Raw genomic sequence first — 13,799 nt, 5'->3', positions numbered from 1 at the left:
GCATGCCTCTTGGTTCTTTCTGCACTGCTCTTGCCTCTTTCTGCACCCCTCTTGCCTCTTTTTGCACCTCGTTTGCTTCTTTCTGCACTTCTCTTGCCTCTTTCTGCACCCCTCTTGCCTCTCTCTGCACCTGTTGGTTCTTACTGCATTGCTCTTGCTTCTTTCTGCTCCTCTGTTGTTTCTTTCTGCACCCCACTTGCCTCTTTCTGCACCCTTCTTCCCTCTTTCTGCACCTGTCTTGCCTCTTTCTGTACCTCTCTTGCTACTTTCTGCACCCCTCTTGCCTCCTTCCGCACCTCTTTTGTTTGTGCCTGCACTTCTTTTGCCTCTTCCTGTACCCCTCTTGCCTCCTTCTGCACCTCTGTAAATTCTTTCTGCACTGCTCTTGATTGTTTCTGTACCTCTTTTGCCTGCTTCTGCAACTCTATTGCCTCTTTCTGTACTTCTCTTGCCTCCTTCTGCACCTTTGTTGCTTCTTTTTGAACTTCTCTTGCCTCTTTCTCTACCCCTCTTGACTCTTTCTGCACCTCTGTTGCTTCTTTCTACACCCTTCTTCCCTCTTTCTGCACCTCTCTTGCTACTTTCTGCACAGACAGGGCTACTTTTAAAGTGACCTAAGGCTCAGCAGTGCACACATGCAAGTGCAGAAAAGAGCTGCTGGCCTTTAAACTGCCATGCCCTATTATATGCTAGGGACTTAGAGGTAGTTTTAATCCCCCTGCCCTATTATGTAGTTGGGCCTTACAGAGGAGGTCATGCCAATCACAGGGGTACCCCAACCCATTGTGTACCCTAGTGTATGAAAGTGTTTTCACTGTATTCTAAGTGTCTATCAGCATAGCACTGGCTCCGGGCCTGGTTAGGCAGAGCCCAGGGTCAGTCAGAGTCAATTACCACCAGTAAAAGTCATCTAAATGTTTAAGGATGCCTAGGGCACAGGATGACTTTGCAACAAGGCCTCTTTCTGCACCCCTGTTGGTTCTTTCAGCATATCTCTTGCTTCTTTCTACACCTTTCTTCCTCTTTCTGCACATGTCCTCCCTCTGTAGGCATAGTTAGAAATTAGCATTTAAAAAACCATAGAAATTCACTGAAAAAAACATAGGTTTCAGGGATGTTATCGTTAGAAATTAACATTTAAAAAACAATATGAATTCACTGAAAAAACACAGTTTTCAAGGACGTTATAGTTAGTTGGACATTTCACTCACACAAAACCAGAGAATTTCGGCCGTTATAGTTAGTTGAGCTAAGTATATCTCGCACCGCCACAATGCACTGCTGAGGACATCACATATTACATCACTCATGACATGGTCAGTGACATCACTCATGACATCACAGAGACAGAGAGATCTCTCTTTCTCTATTTTTTTTTTATAGTCATGGCTTCCCTGGGGGCCGGTTGTGGCCTCCATGGAAAACACATGACTATAAACAATAAATGCCCCCACTGGGCAGGAAGACCGACCCCATGCCAATTTTGCCGCAGTTCTTTCTTTGTTTACACCTTTTTTGTATATTGAGGGGGGGCACTCTCACCCCCCCCTAGGACAGCCAAAGTTGAAAATTGAAAAAATATGCTTGGGGTCACCCATTTCCATGAGGGCCGACCCCCCCCAAAGGCATCCCTGGTGTCTTGTGGGGTTTCCTGGCCATGGATCGCAGTGCTGCCGTGATCCACAGCCAGAAAACCCTTTCAGGAAGGCCTTGTTTAAAGGGGGAAACTCTTCCCTTTCAAACGAGGCCTCCCTGAAAGCTGGGGAGGCCATTTTCGGCCTGATTGCCCCATCGGAGTCGAGCGCAGCCATACCTGCAGCTGTCCACGGCTCTGGTGGGGAAATCAGTGACATCAGAGCACCTTGTGGCGCGCTGACATCACAGAAGGGTGGGAGGGGGTCAGGGGAAGATGCGGAAAGCCATCCGCGTCTTCCCCAGGGAAAAAAACCCAACAACCTCCGGTGTTTTGCACCTGAGGATTAAAGGGGGCCCTCCCTGGTGTCGGCCATTGGACGTGCTCCTCAAGCACCAAAAGTGTTAAGCACATAAGCAGAGTCATTGTCAGTGTAAATGTTATTAAATTGTAATTTTGCCACTACTAGATCATGTAAAATATTATTTGATTTTGGAGAGTAATATTGATGTTAGAGGTTTTCATACTAGCCGCTAAATTATTATAATTTCTGCGTAAATTTTCCTTTTCTTGGACACATAATCAAAAATAAATCCACGTGCAGTTGCTTTGAAAGTATCCCATAAAAACTGAGTAGTGATAGTGGGGTCGTTATGAATATGAAATGATTTAGAAGTGAAATTTCCCCTCAGTGCTTAATTTGTAAAAAATAAAAAAAAAGTAAGTGCCTGAGCTCTTCTCAGGAGACCCTTCAAGCTTGCACCATCCATTGACCCTGCCAGGGCTACCAATGACAGTACTGACATAACTAATAACCATCTCACTTCTACAAGTGTGACAATTTTGACTTCTCCAGGCAACACAAACCTTGAAGAATGGCATTGGTGGCAAATATTATTCATTTTTAATGAATCTGGAATTATTAAACACTGACTGTCTGCTCATCTCAAAATTTGATAAACAGCACCACCAACTGTCAGAGCTGCAGTTGAGAATAAAGTGTCGGTGCCGAGTGCTGCAAACCACTGGCTCAAATTAAGCAAGGCTTACCCTCAGTTGCATAGAATTCCATCTCCACTTCAACATCATTTGAGCATTTCACCCTCTACACATCTAGCAGCCACTTAAACCTGTGAAATTCTCATACTTTACAGATGTTTACACATACTTAGTTTGGATGTTTCTGTCTTTCTCTACTAATCACACCATGAGTATCTTACAGCTTGTTGTGCATTGTGATATATAAATGCTTAATGCTTATTTGCGTCTTTTGTGTAGGTACGGCCTGGAAAGTAATGTGCTGAGATTTGCAGCAAAAATAATTACTGACATCCCCATTGACAAGGACCGGATGTTCATAATCTCCTTCTTCTTGTCAGATGACACAATTTTAGTGTTTGAGCCCCCACAGAGAAATTCAGGTAAATCACTCTAAATTAACACTGATGCTTTTCATTCCATGAATTGGACTGGGGTGTTCTCAGTTTCATTTCTTTGTGTTTGTGATTGATCTGACTGGATGTGAACAAAAAGAGAATGCTATTACTTGTTTTACTAGGCCTAGTTGGAACAATAAGGAAACATAATGCTGTCATCATTAATACAAATAGAATAGTCCTCTCTCTGCACTGTAAACCTTGTAAAACCAGATGGAACTCAACTGGTTCCTCTCCCCGGCCTGCACCATCCTCCAAACCAGCAGCATCATCTACAAAGCCATCAGGACCAGAACACCTTTCTACCTGTATGGCAAGCTCTCCACCATACATGGCTTTCAGCAACCAGGACACAATCAGACTGGAGACACAGTGAAAAAAAAACAAGGCAACAGAACTCCTTTCGTAACCATAGATATGGAATAATAATCCCATATCGATCAGGACTGACCTAAACTTGCTCCAGTTTATTTAAAAAAGATTAGAGACTCACCTCTTCAGAGAAGACTATGTCATAAGGAGCTATCGGTCCTCAAATCAGCTATCCCTCCTATCAAATGTAGACTTTATGTTTGCCTCTGACATTGTACTGTGCTCCACTGCATTATGGCTAGGTCTGCTTCACATAAATTCCACACACATACACAAGGAATTCTTATAATGTAACAACATAAAAAGGTAACCCAACAGCAATTGCATAATACAGCTCATTTTGTAATACATGTTGCAGTTATGTTTTGTGTATCTTCACCTTCAGTCCAGGAAGTAGAAGGAGGGGATAGTATTTTCATAACTGAGTGAAGCAGTGTTGTCGCCTTATGTCCATCACCCTGACTGCTCACTGGTGTTATCATTGTGTGACCGTGTTCACCTTGCAGTATCCTCTTAAGCAGTGAGAAGGAGCACTTGAAGCTCATAAATCTATGATGTGAGAACTGCTCATCATTTACCCTTCTGTGAAGACCCCTTCAGGTCTCAAAGAGGTACAACATTCTAATGGGATTGAGAGATGCACCTTTGTGCTTCAACTAAACTAAAAACACATGTAGGAACAGAAGCATTATATTTCACAATGAAACAAAAATTTCTCAGCATTTTATAATATGTTGTCCTTTGTATAGTGCTTACATCCCAGTGATTTACATAGAACAGTTTTGAATGCAATTATTATGCAATTTCCTTTAGTAATCATATAATTGAAAATAGAAGGAAAAAAGGCTGAGTTGATTATGCAAGGATCTGAACCTGTAACCAGGCCATGCCTACATATTAGCAGTGTGAGCTTAATTCACTGAACTTACAAGCATGTGTTCAATGCTGAATAAAGCTAATAGATGGGGCTTAAGGACCACCACTATATGAGGTGTATAACATTATCCATCTAGAATATTAGATGATCATATACGAGAAAATAGATCCACCCTAATTCAAAGCAAATGGTTGTTACGCTTCCTTATATGATGTCATTGAACAATGAGCATGCTAATTAGTCCCTTTACTTATTACTTTAAAAACTGGTCCTAGGTAGCAGGTTATCCGCTAGCCTTTATGGCTGCCATTTCCCATTTTCTCTCTCCTTCACAGTTATCTGAAGGAAGACTAACTTTGGCAGCCTTGGTGTGTAAATCTGGAATAATTTCCGTTCGCATAAGCTGAAGCCATCTTGGTTGTGGCATCCATTTTGTTGGCTTTGTAATTCTCCCATCCTCTGCTGCTCGTCTTTTTCCCTGCCTGTGCTGTCTATTTTAGTTGACTTCCTGACTCAGCTAAAAGCAATATGCATGTTAAGAGTTTGTAGCTGCCAGAACACCTGGTCTCAGACTCAACTGTCAATCTCTTACTGCTGCCATAAGCACTCCTGCTCCCCCTCCCACTTTGCTGACTAAGTGATCTCCCATCTGCCCATGTTTGTTGGTAACTATTCCTATGTCGGCCTGTACCTTCTATTTGTATCCACATGCTTACCAGTGCAGAAAAAGCTGTATATAAGGCCTGTGTTCTGTGACTTCAATGTACTACCTCAGGCAGCACTTGAGAGTGCTGTATGGACGTAGTCCCACTCATGAGTGATTAATAAACTTGTTATTTGAATTCCAGCTTCAGTGCCAATCTCTATTTTGTTGGTCTAAGGACCCGTGGACAGAGAAGGGTGACCCCTGCACCGTTGTGCTCATTAAAAGGCACATTTCCACAGTTGGCGCCCGACATGTGGGTCCTCATCGGAGACGCGGCCGTCCGAAGGAGTGGTCTTGACGGAATAGTGGAATATTGCTGAGGAGACGTCCTGCATGATGAGACCCTTGTCTTTGCAGCCGAAGTGATTTTCCGGTTTTCTTGATTTGACCCTCCAGGTGTTGACCGGTCCCGACTAAGGTATCCTTTGGCATTATTTTTGCAGTGACCATTAGGTCGACCAATAGATTGTCAGTTTGAGGTTGGAGACTCTTGTTTGGTAAGGTCGCTGAGGCGGCACTCTTGTTTGCTTGGCCAAGATTCTGGTTTTGTTTGTTTGATTTATTTTTTGCAAAAAAATAAAGGCAGGTAATGTGGAGATTTTTCTATACTTTTGAATATTTTGAAAAGTAATATTTTACAAAAAATTGGTAGCATGCCTGTTTCCAGCACACTCTGTAGGCTGTGTTGCTGTCTTGTTGTTATCAAAACGGATTTAGAAAGAAGTCAACCGGCTCCCCCAGAGGGGACACCTAATAGACATATGTATGTCAAATACGGTTTCTGATGGATACTTCTGCCTGTGGATTCCTCACCTTTTGAATACCCCCTGCGCCAGCATTCCGCGGGAAAATTCTTTCCTAGCTCTCCCACGTCGACAAGGATGCCACAATAGCACAGCTCCGCCTGCGGCACCGTATGACGTCATCGGAGCCGCAAAAGGACCTCGACGGCGTGCTGACATCGGTTCCCTTTTTTCCGCGCCGTCGACGCTTAACGGTTTTTTCAGGGCTCTCCATTTTCATCGTGGAAAACTTTGTATCTCATAGTTTGTTCAGAATGGCTACTTCTAGGAAGACCGGATTCAAACCCTGCAGAGAGTGTGGCAGACACATGTCTCTCACGGATCCGCATGATGACTGCCTGTGGTGTTTATCCTCGGACCACGACGTCAAGGAATGCAGGAGCTGCAGTAAAATGAATTCTAAGGCTATCAAAGAACGTGAAGCCAAGTTGTTTATGGTGAAAGCCAAGAAGGAGGTAGGAAGAGAAGTCTTCGTCTTCCCACACTTCGAGGTCGAAGAAGCACAAAAAATCCAAGAGAAGACATACCTCTCGTCATCGTTCTTCGAAGGTCAGGGTCTCGAGGTCGCCGACTCCAGCTGAGCGACCTCGGAGAAGGGCCTTCATCTCTCCAACTCCTTCTCCTCAAGCGACACCAGTTCCATCTCCTGCTGCGGCGTCGCCGATTTCAGAGGCTTCTTTGCCTCATGAAGAATCGCTAGCTACAGCGACGTCACCGGCGCCGGGAGGGTCCTCTCCAGGCCATGTGGCTTCACCTGTGCGGGCGCCATCCCCGGCTCCGCAGGCTCCAGTGTGACCTCCAGTGACTTCCCTACAGGAAGGTACGGATCCATATCCTCCTTTTCCTGCTCCTGGGGCTGACTCTTCGCATTTTCTCAATGCGATGTGGGACTGTTGGGTTTCAACCTGGGTGTGCCTCAATTCTATCCCCAGGCACCTTTCATGCCTTTTATGCCGTCGACTCCGGCTTGGCATTTCCCGGCGCCGAGATCGTCCACTCCGGCCCCCGGACTCCTTCAGCTGCTGAGTCTGCTCCACCTCGAATTCGATCGACGTCGAGGTTCGATGTCGAGACTCCTCCATCGACGCCGCTGGTTGTCTTCTCCGGCGCCGTGTGTGGCTCCACCGACGCCGTTGCCTGAGCAACGCTCCATGAGAGGGGCTCAGAGATTGCTTGAGGAGGAGGAGTATTTGCAGGATCAGGAGGAAGGAGAAATTGTGGACTCTGTGGATGAGTTTGAAGGCCTTCAGGAAGCTAGTGGCCTAGATCCTTCCCCTGAGTATGACTTACCATCTGTAAGTGGATGTGTTGTACAGGACCTTACTATGTAGTCATAAAGAAGGCAGCTGATTTATTGAGCCTTAAACTTCCTTCTGCAGAGATAAAGTCCAATATACTATACACGTTTTAAATACTTTTTTGTCAACTTCTGAGCCTCTACTTTCTTTCACAGATGCCTTAACAGATCCAATTCTGGAGGTGTGGCAGAAGCCTTTGTCTGTTTCGGCTGTATCTCGTTCTGTCTCAAGAAGATACAAGCCTGCCCCTCGTGATCCAGCTTTTTTGTCATCGCATCCGACACCGGAGAGTCTAGTTGTCCAAGCCTCTTGCTCAAAACAGTCTTCTAGTGCTTTTCCTACCATTTTGGGTGATAGAGACTCGAAGAAGACGGAGCAAGCTGCGAAGAAGGTGTTCTCTTCTGCGAGTATGGCTCTAAATTCAACTAATTCAACTTGCCTTCTTGGACGATATATACATGCATTGATGGACTCTGTTGTTCAATTGGCTCCTAAGTTGCCTGAGGAGGATCGTGCCAACTTTTTGGAAGTCCTTTCGGATTCGCAGGCCGCAGTACGACAAGTGATTCAGTCAGGCATGGACACTGCTGACTCTGTGGCTTGTGTTATGGGGTCTTCTGTGGCTACAAGGAGACAGGCATGGCTCAGGTCTTCTGGTTTTTCGGCTGATGTGCAGGCAACTTTGTTGGATTTGCCCTTTGATGGGTCAAGGCTCTTTGATTCAAAGGCGGACTCAGCCTTGGAACGTTTCAAAGACAGTAGAGCTACCGTAAGATCTTTAGGCCTCCAGGTGCAGTCTAGAGGTTATGGGTACAAAAGATATCGGGGCTTTGGGAGATCTGCTTCCTTACGTGGCCACCAACAATTTCAGCAGAGTCAACAACAGCAGAATCCCTTGTACAAATCGTATAGAGGGAAGAATAAGAGAGGCCTCAGGGGTGCAAATCGTCAACAGGCCTCCTCCTCTTCCTCTACTTCCCCTCCTGCCACCGTTGGTACATCAGGAAAGCAGTTCTAGATTCTCCATCTTAGAACATGTTGGTCCAGTTGGAGGTCGGGTGTCCCACTTTCTGCAAGATTGGAGACTGATCACATCAGATCGTTGGGTCTTGAATCTTGTAGAGAATGGGTATGACCTCCCATTTTTGGAGTTTCCTCATCCTTACCCTCCTCGCCAGGGTGGTTGTTCAGAAGACCATTTGCTGCTTTTGCAGCAGGAGGTTCTTACATTACTCCAAAAAGGTGCGATAGAGGTGGTTCCAGAGCAGGAAAGGGGTCAGGGTTGTTACTCCAGATATTCCCTAATCCCCAAAAAGGATGGTCGCTTGAGACCAATCTTGGACCTCAGGATTTTGAACCTTTACCTTAGGCAGGAAAAGTTCAAAATGTTGACCTTGGCTCAGGTTCTCCTTGTACTGCAACAGGAAGACTGGATGGTGTCCATCGATCTTCAGGATGCGTATTTTCATCTTCCCATCCTGGAGTCGCATCAGAAGTATCTACGGTTCACGGTGGGATCGCAACATTATCAGTTTGCGTTTCTTCAGTTCGGTCTCACGTCCGCGCCTCGAGTCTTTACAAAGGTGATGGTGGTGGTAGCGGCTCATCTCAGAAGGTCAGGGGTTCCTGTTTTCCCCTACCTGGACGACTGGCTGTTGAAAGCGGAGTCTCCAGAGTTGGTTTTGCGCCACCTGCAAGTGACGACTCGTCTGTTGTTCAAAGTGGGTTTTTATGAAAAATGTACCCAAATCTCCCCTGGTGCCTTCTCAGCACAGCCTGTTCATTGGGGCAATACTGGACAATTCTGTGTGTCGAGCATACCCACCTCCGCAGAGGATTCTCGACATACAGGAAATGATTCCTTTATTTCACGATGGAGCGGTTGTTCCAGTCCTGAAGGTTCTTCGCCTGCTCGGTCTGTTCGCTTCCTGCATTCTGTTGGTCAACCATGCACGCTGGCACATGAGGGCACTCCAGTGGTGCCTCCGCAGGCAGTGGTATCAGCACAACGGAGATCTCGGGGAGAACATCAGAATCTCCAAAGAAGCTGCAGCAGAGTTGTCTTGGTGGAGTGTGCAGGGCAACCTGTCTCAAGGAAAGACCTTTCAGCCTCCTCTGCCGGTGGCCACAGTGATCACGGATGCCTCCACTCTAGGGTGGGGTTCTCATCTGGGGGATTTGGAGGTCAAAGGCCTTTGGTCTCCAGAGGAAAGGTGGCTTCACATCAACCTTCTGGAATTCCGGGCGATACGTTTGGCACTGAAGGCTTTTCTCCCTTCCCTTCGCGGTCAGTCAGTTCAGGTCCTGACGGACAACACTACCGCGATGTGGTACATCAACAAACAGGGAGGTGTAGCGCCGTATCGCCTCTGTCGAGAGGCTCTGCGGCTCTGGTCCTGGGCTCAGGGCCAACGGATTTGTGTGTTTGCAAATCATCTGGCCGGTGTGCTGAATGTTCGTGCGGACAGTCTCAGTGGGCGTTACTCAGCCGATCATGAGTGGCGGCTTCATCCGGAGGTGGTCCATCGCATCTTTCAGATGTGGGGATCTCCTCGGGTGGACCTGTTTGCCACTCACGAGAACGCACACTGCCCGTTATTCTGCAATCTCCAGTTTCCGATGCAGGGAGCTTTGGGAGATGCGTTTCAGATAGATTGGAGCTCGCAACTCCTTTACGCGTTTCCTCCCATACCCTTGATTCCTCTGGTCCTGAGGAAGATTCGCCAAGACCGGGCACAAGTTATATTGATCATCCCGGATTGGCCAAGAAGGGTGTGGTACACAGATCTACTTCACCTCTCGTCGCACCCTCCGCTCCATCTCCCTCTCAGGACAGACCTCCTGTCACAGTCGCAGGGGCAGATTCTTCACCCCCACCTCCAGAGCCTGCACCTTCATGCCTGGAGATTGAATGGGGCAACCTGAGTTCTTTCTCTCTCCCGCCGGATATAGTGGATGTTATTTTATCATCTGGCGACACTCCACTAAGTCTGTTTAGTCTTCCAGATGGTCCAGATATGTTAAGTGGTGCGGAGAGAGGGACATTGACCCTTTGAAGGCCCGCTTGTCTGATATTGTGGAGTTTTCTCTTTCTTTAGCACAGCAAGGTTGTGCTGTAGCCACTGTTAAGGGCTATTTATCGGCTTTGTCTACCTTTTTATGTTTGCCGGACCAGCCGTCTTTATTTAAGTCCCCCATTGTCATGAGGTTCATTAAGGGCCTTAAAATAAGTTTCCTCCCACACCTTTCATTATGCCTCAGTGGGATTTGAATCTAGTACTCACTTTTTTAATGGGTTCTCTGTTTGAGCCTCTTCACTCTTGCCCGTTGAGGCTTCTTTCTTTTAAAACGGTTTTCTTGATTGCCATTACCTCGGCTAGGAGGGTAAGTGTTCTTCAAGCTCTTAGTTCGAAACCTCCTTTCCTGACCATTCATGCAGATAAGTTGGTTCTAAGGACCAGGGCTGCTTTGCTTCCCAAGTTGGTTACCCCTTTACATATGGGTCAATCCATCACTTTCCCCACCTTTTATCCTCCCCCTCACCCTTCCAAGGAGGAAGAGAGACTGCATCAGTTGGACCCTAAGAGGGCTGTCAGCTTTTATTTGGATTGGACTAGAGATCTGAGGCTGGACGATCAGCTCTTCGTGGGCTATGTTGGGAAAATGAAAGGCAAGGCTGTGCACAAGAGGACGCTTTCCAGGCGGATTATCTTGTGCATCAAGATTTGCTACGCCCTGGCCAAGAAGGAACCGCCTGAAGGTATCAGAGCTCATTCCACTAGAGCTAAGTCTACTTCTTCTGCTTTGGCTAGAGGTGTTCCTGTTCTTGATATCTGTAAGGCAGCAAATTGGGCCTCCCTCTACACCTTTGCAAAGCATTACTGCTTGGACTCTGAGGTTAGGAGGGATCGCCATTTTGCTCTCTCTGTTTTGCAGGATTTTTTGGTCTAGTCAGGTGGACACCCTCCTCCGGGTGAGGTACGGCTTTGGGAATCTATTCAAAAGGAGAGGAATCCACAGGCAGAAGTATCTATCAGAAGAACAAGCTACTTACCTTCGGTAACGCTTTTTCTGGTGGATACAATATCTGCCTGTGGATTCCTCACGCTCCCACCCGCCTCCCCGTTGTCCACCTGTTTCTACCAAAGAATATTATATTTTAATATGTCTTAATCATGTTTATGTTTTAATAATGAGAAATGCTTATTCTGTTGCTATTTCTCTATGTCTTTACTGATTCTGCATTTGTGAATTTATATATATGTATCTATTTGATATGCTATGTGTGCATTTGAAAATGTGTCGGTCCACCCGTTTGCCGCGGTGGCATAGAAAAAATGGGTAGAACTGACGTCAGCACACCGGCGAGGTCCTTTTGTGGCTCCGATGACGTCATACAGTGCCGCGAGCGGAGCCATGCTATTGTGACGTCCTCGTCGACGTGGGAGAGCTAGGAAAGAATTTTCACGCGGAATGCTGACGTAGGGGGTATTCAAAAGGTGAGGAATCCACAGGCAGATATTGTATCCACCAGAAAAAGCGTTACCAAAGGTAACTTGTTCATTTCTTCCATAATGTATAGTACACTGTGGAACAAATATACGAAAAAGGATCCTGAGCTACAATGGCTAGTGAATGGGTCATTTGACTTTAAAAAGATTCAATATGTAGAGCAGTGTTTATTCAAGAGAAAAAGTTGACAAGATATGTTTGATTGTGTATGAATGTGGGAGAAAGAAGTGCAAGAGAGAGTGAGGAAAGAAGAAGCTAAAGCAGAAACAGAACAGCGAAAAATGATATGTCAAAAACATTGGAATTATAAAATAAAGAGATGAAGGCAATAAAAGAAAAAGATGAAAGGGAGCGTCGTTTAGAGGTAACTGACCAGTACCCTGTTAGGCGCCCCATTTATCCCAAACTTAATAAACCTCAGGATGAATCCATCTTGTTAGATCGACCTCCGACCCCGTATAAGTTTCCCTCTGCCCCTGAGGATGATCTTTCTGAAAAAGAACATTTTTCTTCAGATGAGAAAGACTTAGATAAGCAAGATGAGCGGTAGACTCGCTCTACTTTGGCTGTTGATGAAAAAGCCACTATCAGATCCACTGCTCGCAAAGAAGCTTGTGGGACTACTTCTGCTTCAGACCTTGTAGCGCTGGTTCAGCAGTGGAAGGATTTAGAGCAGTTATATTTTACAGAGAAGTTCACCTGGGAGGTAATACTTGGTTTTAGAAACGTTTCTAAAAACTTAGAGCCCAATGATATTAATTCTGATTATAAACAATTAAATGATGGAACTTTCCTTTTGTCAAATATACCTGATTTAATTAGTCGAGTAGTTAAAATAAGACATGATACACTACGTTTAAAAGCGGAGCAAAAATCAGCTGGTAAAGTTAAAACTGCACAAACAGTTCAGACCCCAGTGCAGAAAGAAGAAGTCTTGGGGACAGACAATGACCCTAGTGATACTGTAGTTACTGTAAAACCGATGCGTGAAGCTGCGCCTTTGTATGTTCCTCTGAAGGGTGCGGGAACAAGTGCTGATAAAGATTCAGATGATGCAAAGGGATATTGTCTATAATTGGGTCTATACTCCTTGGAGTAGAGCAGATGTTATGGCTCTTAAAGCTGCTTTGCCTGACCCGTGGAAAAATCTGGCCGCTTTCTATGACCTTGCCAGATATTGATATGTTTTTTGGACTTATTTTGCCCCCTGATATGTGGAGAACAATTCGGAAAATAGATGATAATGTAGCATATGGTGATACTTGGGTGCATTTAGAAGAAATAGATGTGGCTAGAGAGCCTGCACAGAAGCCACAACAGGAGATATTAGATCTTACCAAAGCTATTGTAACTAAGTTAAAAACTCTCGTACCCCCTAAGAAAATAGATTGGACAACGTTAGCGTCTGGTAAACAGAAAGTGGATGAGTCCGTGTCTGATTTCTTTACACGATTTGAAGAGACATTCCATGACTTTAGTGGACAGTCATTGACAGATGACACGGGTAAGCATCTGTTTGTCGACAAATTTGTCGCTAACATGTTGCCAGAAATAGCTAGTCGCCTAAAGGCCAGCAAGAGTTTGTGGACTACGTCCTCCCCAGTCTCCCTTTTGACTATGGCCCAGTATTATGAGCGTCAGGAATTGGAAGTAAAAGGCAAAGAGGATAAGAGGGTAAAGGAGTTAAAAACAAAAATTATGTTGGCTCAAGTATATAGTCCACCATTCAGAGGTGGTGGTAGAGGCGGACGTGCAGTATATACCCCTGGTGTACCCCCTTTCTCTCGATCAACTTTGTCTTCTGATCAGTGCGCTTATTGTAAAGAGATTGAACATTGGCGTTCTGGGTGCCCCCTTTTGCGGGGTCAGCAGTTTCAATGGGGTAGAGGAAGTATGAGAGGACGCCCAGGGAATTCAGGAAATAGGGGAGGAATAGGAACTTGTCCCAGGTTTGAGGCAGTTGAACATGGGCCAAATTATTCTAATACTTTTGATAGACGAAATCAATATCAAATGTCAGATTATTCGGCTGATGGTCTTGGGGATTCTGACTATGCATAGGAATGCCTAGGATGGGGTAAGGAACCGGTTGAGGTCCCAGTAGATCAGATAGTTCCTTATGTTGATGCAAATGTCTTGGACTCTACTGATCGGTTTCTGGT

General features: G+C 45.6%; 1 protein-coding gene across 1 annotated transcript in view; it reads left to right on the top strand.

Moving 5' to 3' along the window:
* The window catches only part of EFHC2 (EF-hand domain containing 2), a 332,355-nt gene that overhangs the window by 193,890 nt on the left and 124,666 nt on the right, over positions 1-13,799 (top strand). The window contains exon 9 of the mRNA XM_085622956.1: positions 2,912-3,054. Coding sequence (XP_085479082.1) covers positions 2,912-3,054 — 143 coding nt within the window. The remainder of the gene's footprint in view (positions 1-2,911; positions 3,055-13,799) is intronic.

This window comes from Triturus cristatus, chromosome 8, assembly GCF_964204655.1.
Source record: "Triturus cristatus chromosome 8, aTriCri1.1, whole genome shotgun sequence".
NCBI lineage: Eukaryota > Metazoa > Chordata > Amphibia > Caudata > Salamandridae > Triturus > Triturus cristatus.
Note: the sequence above shows the minus strand (reverse complement) of the source record. Positions and strands in the feature narration are given on the sequence as shown.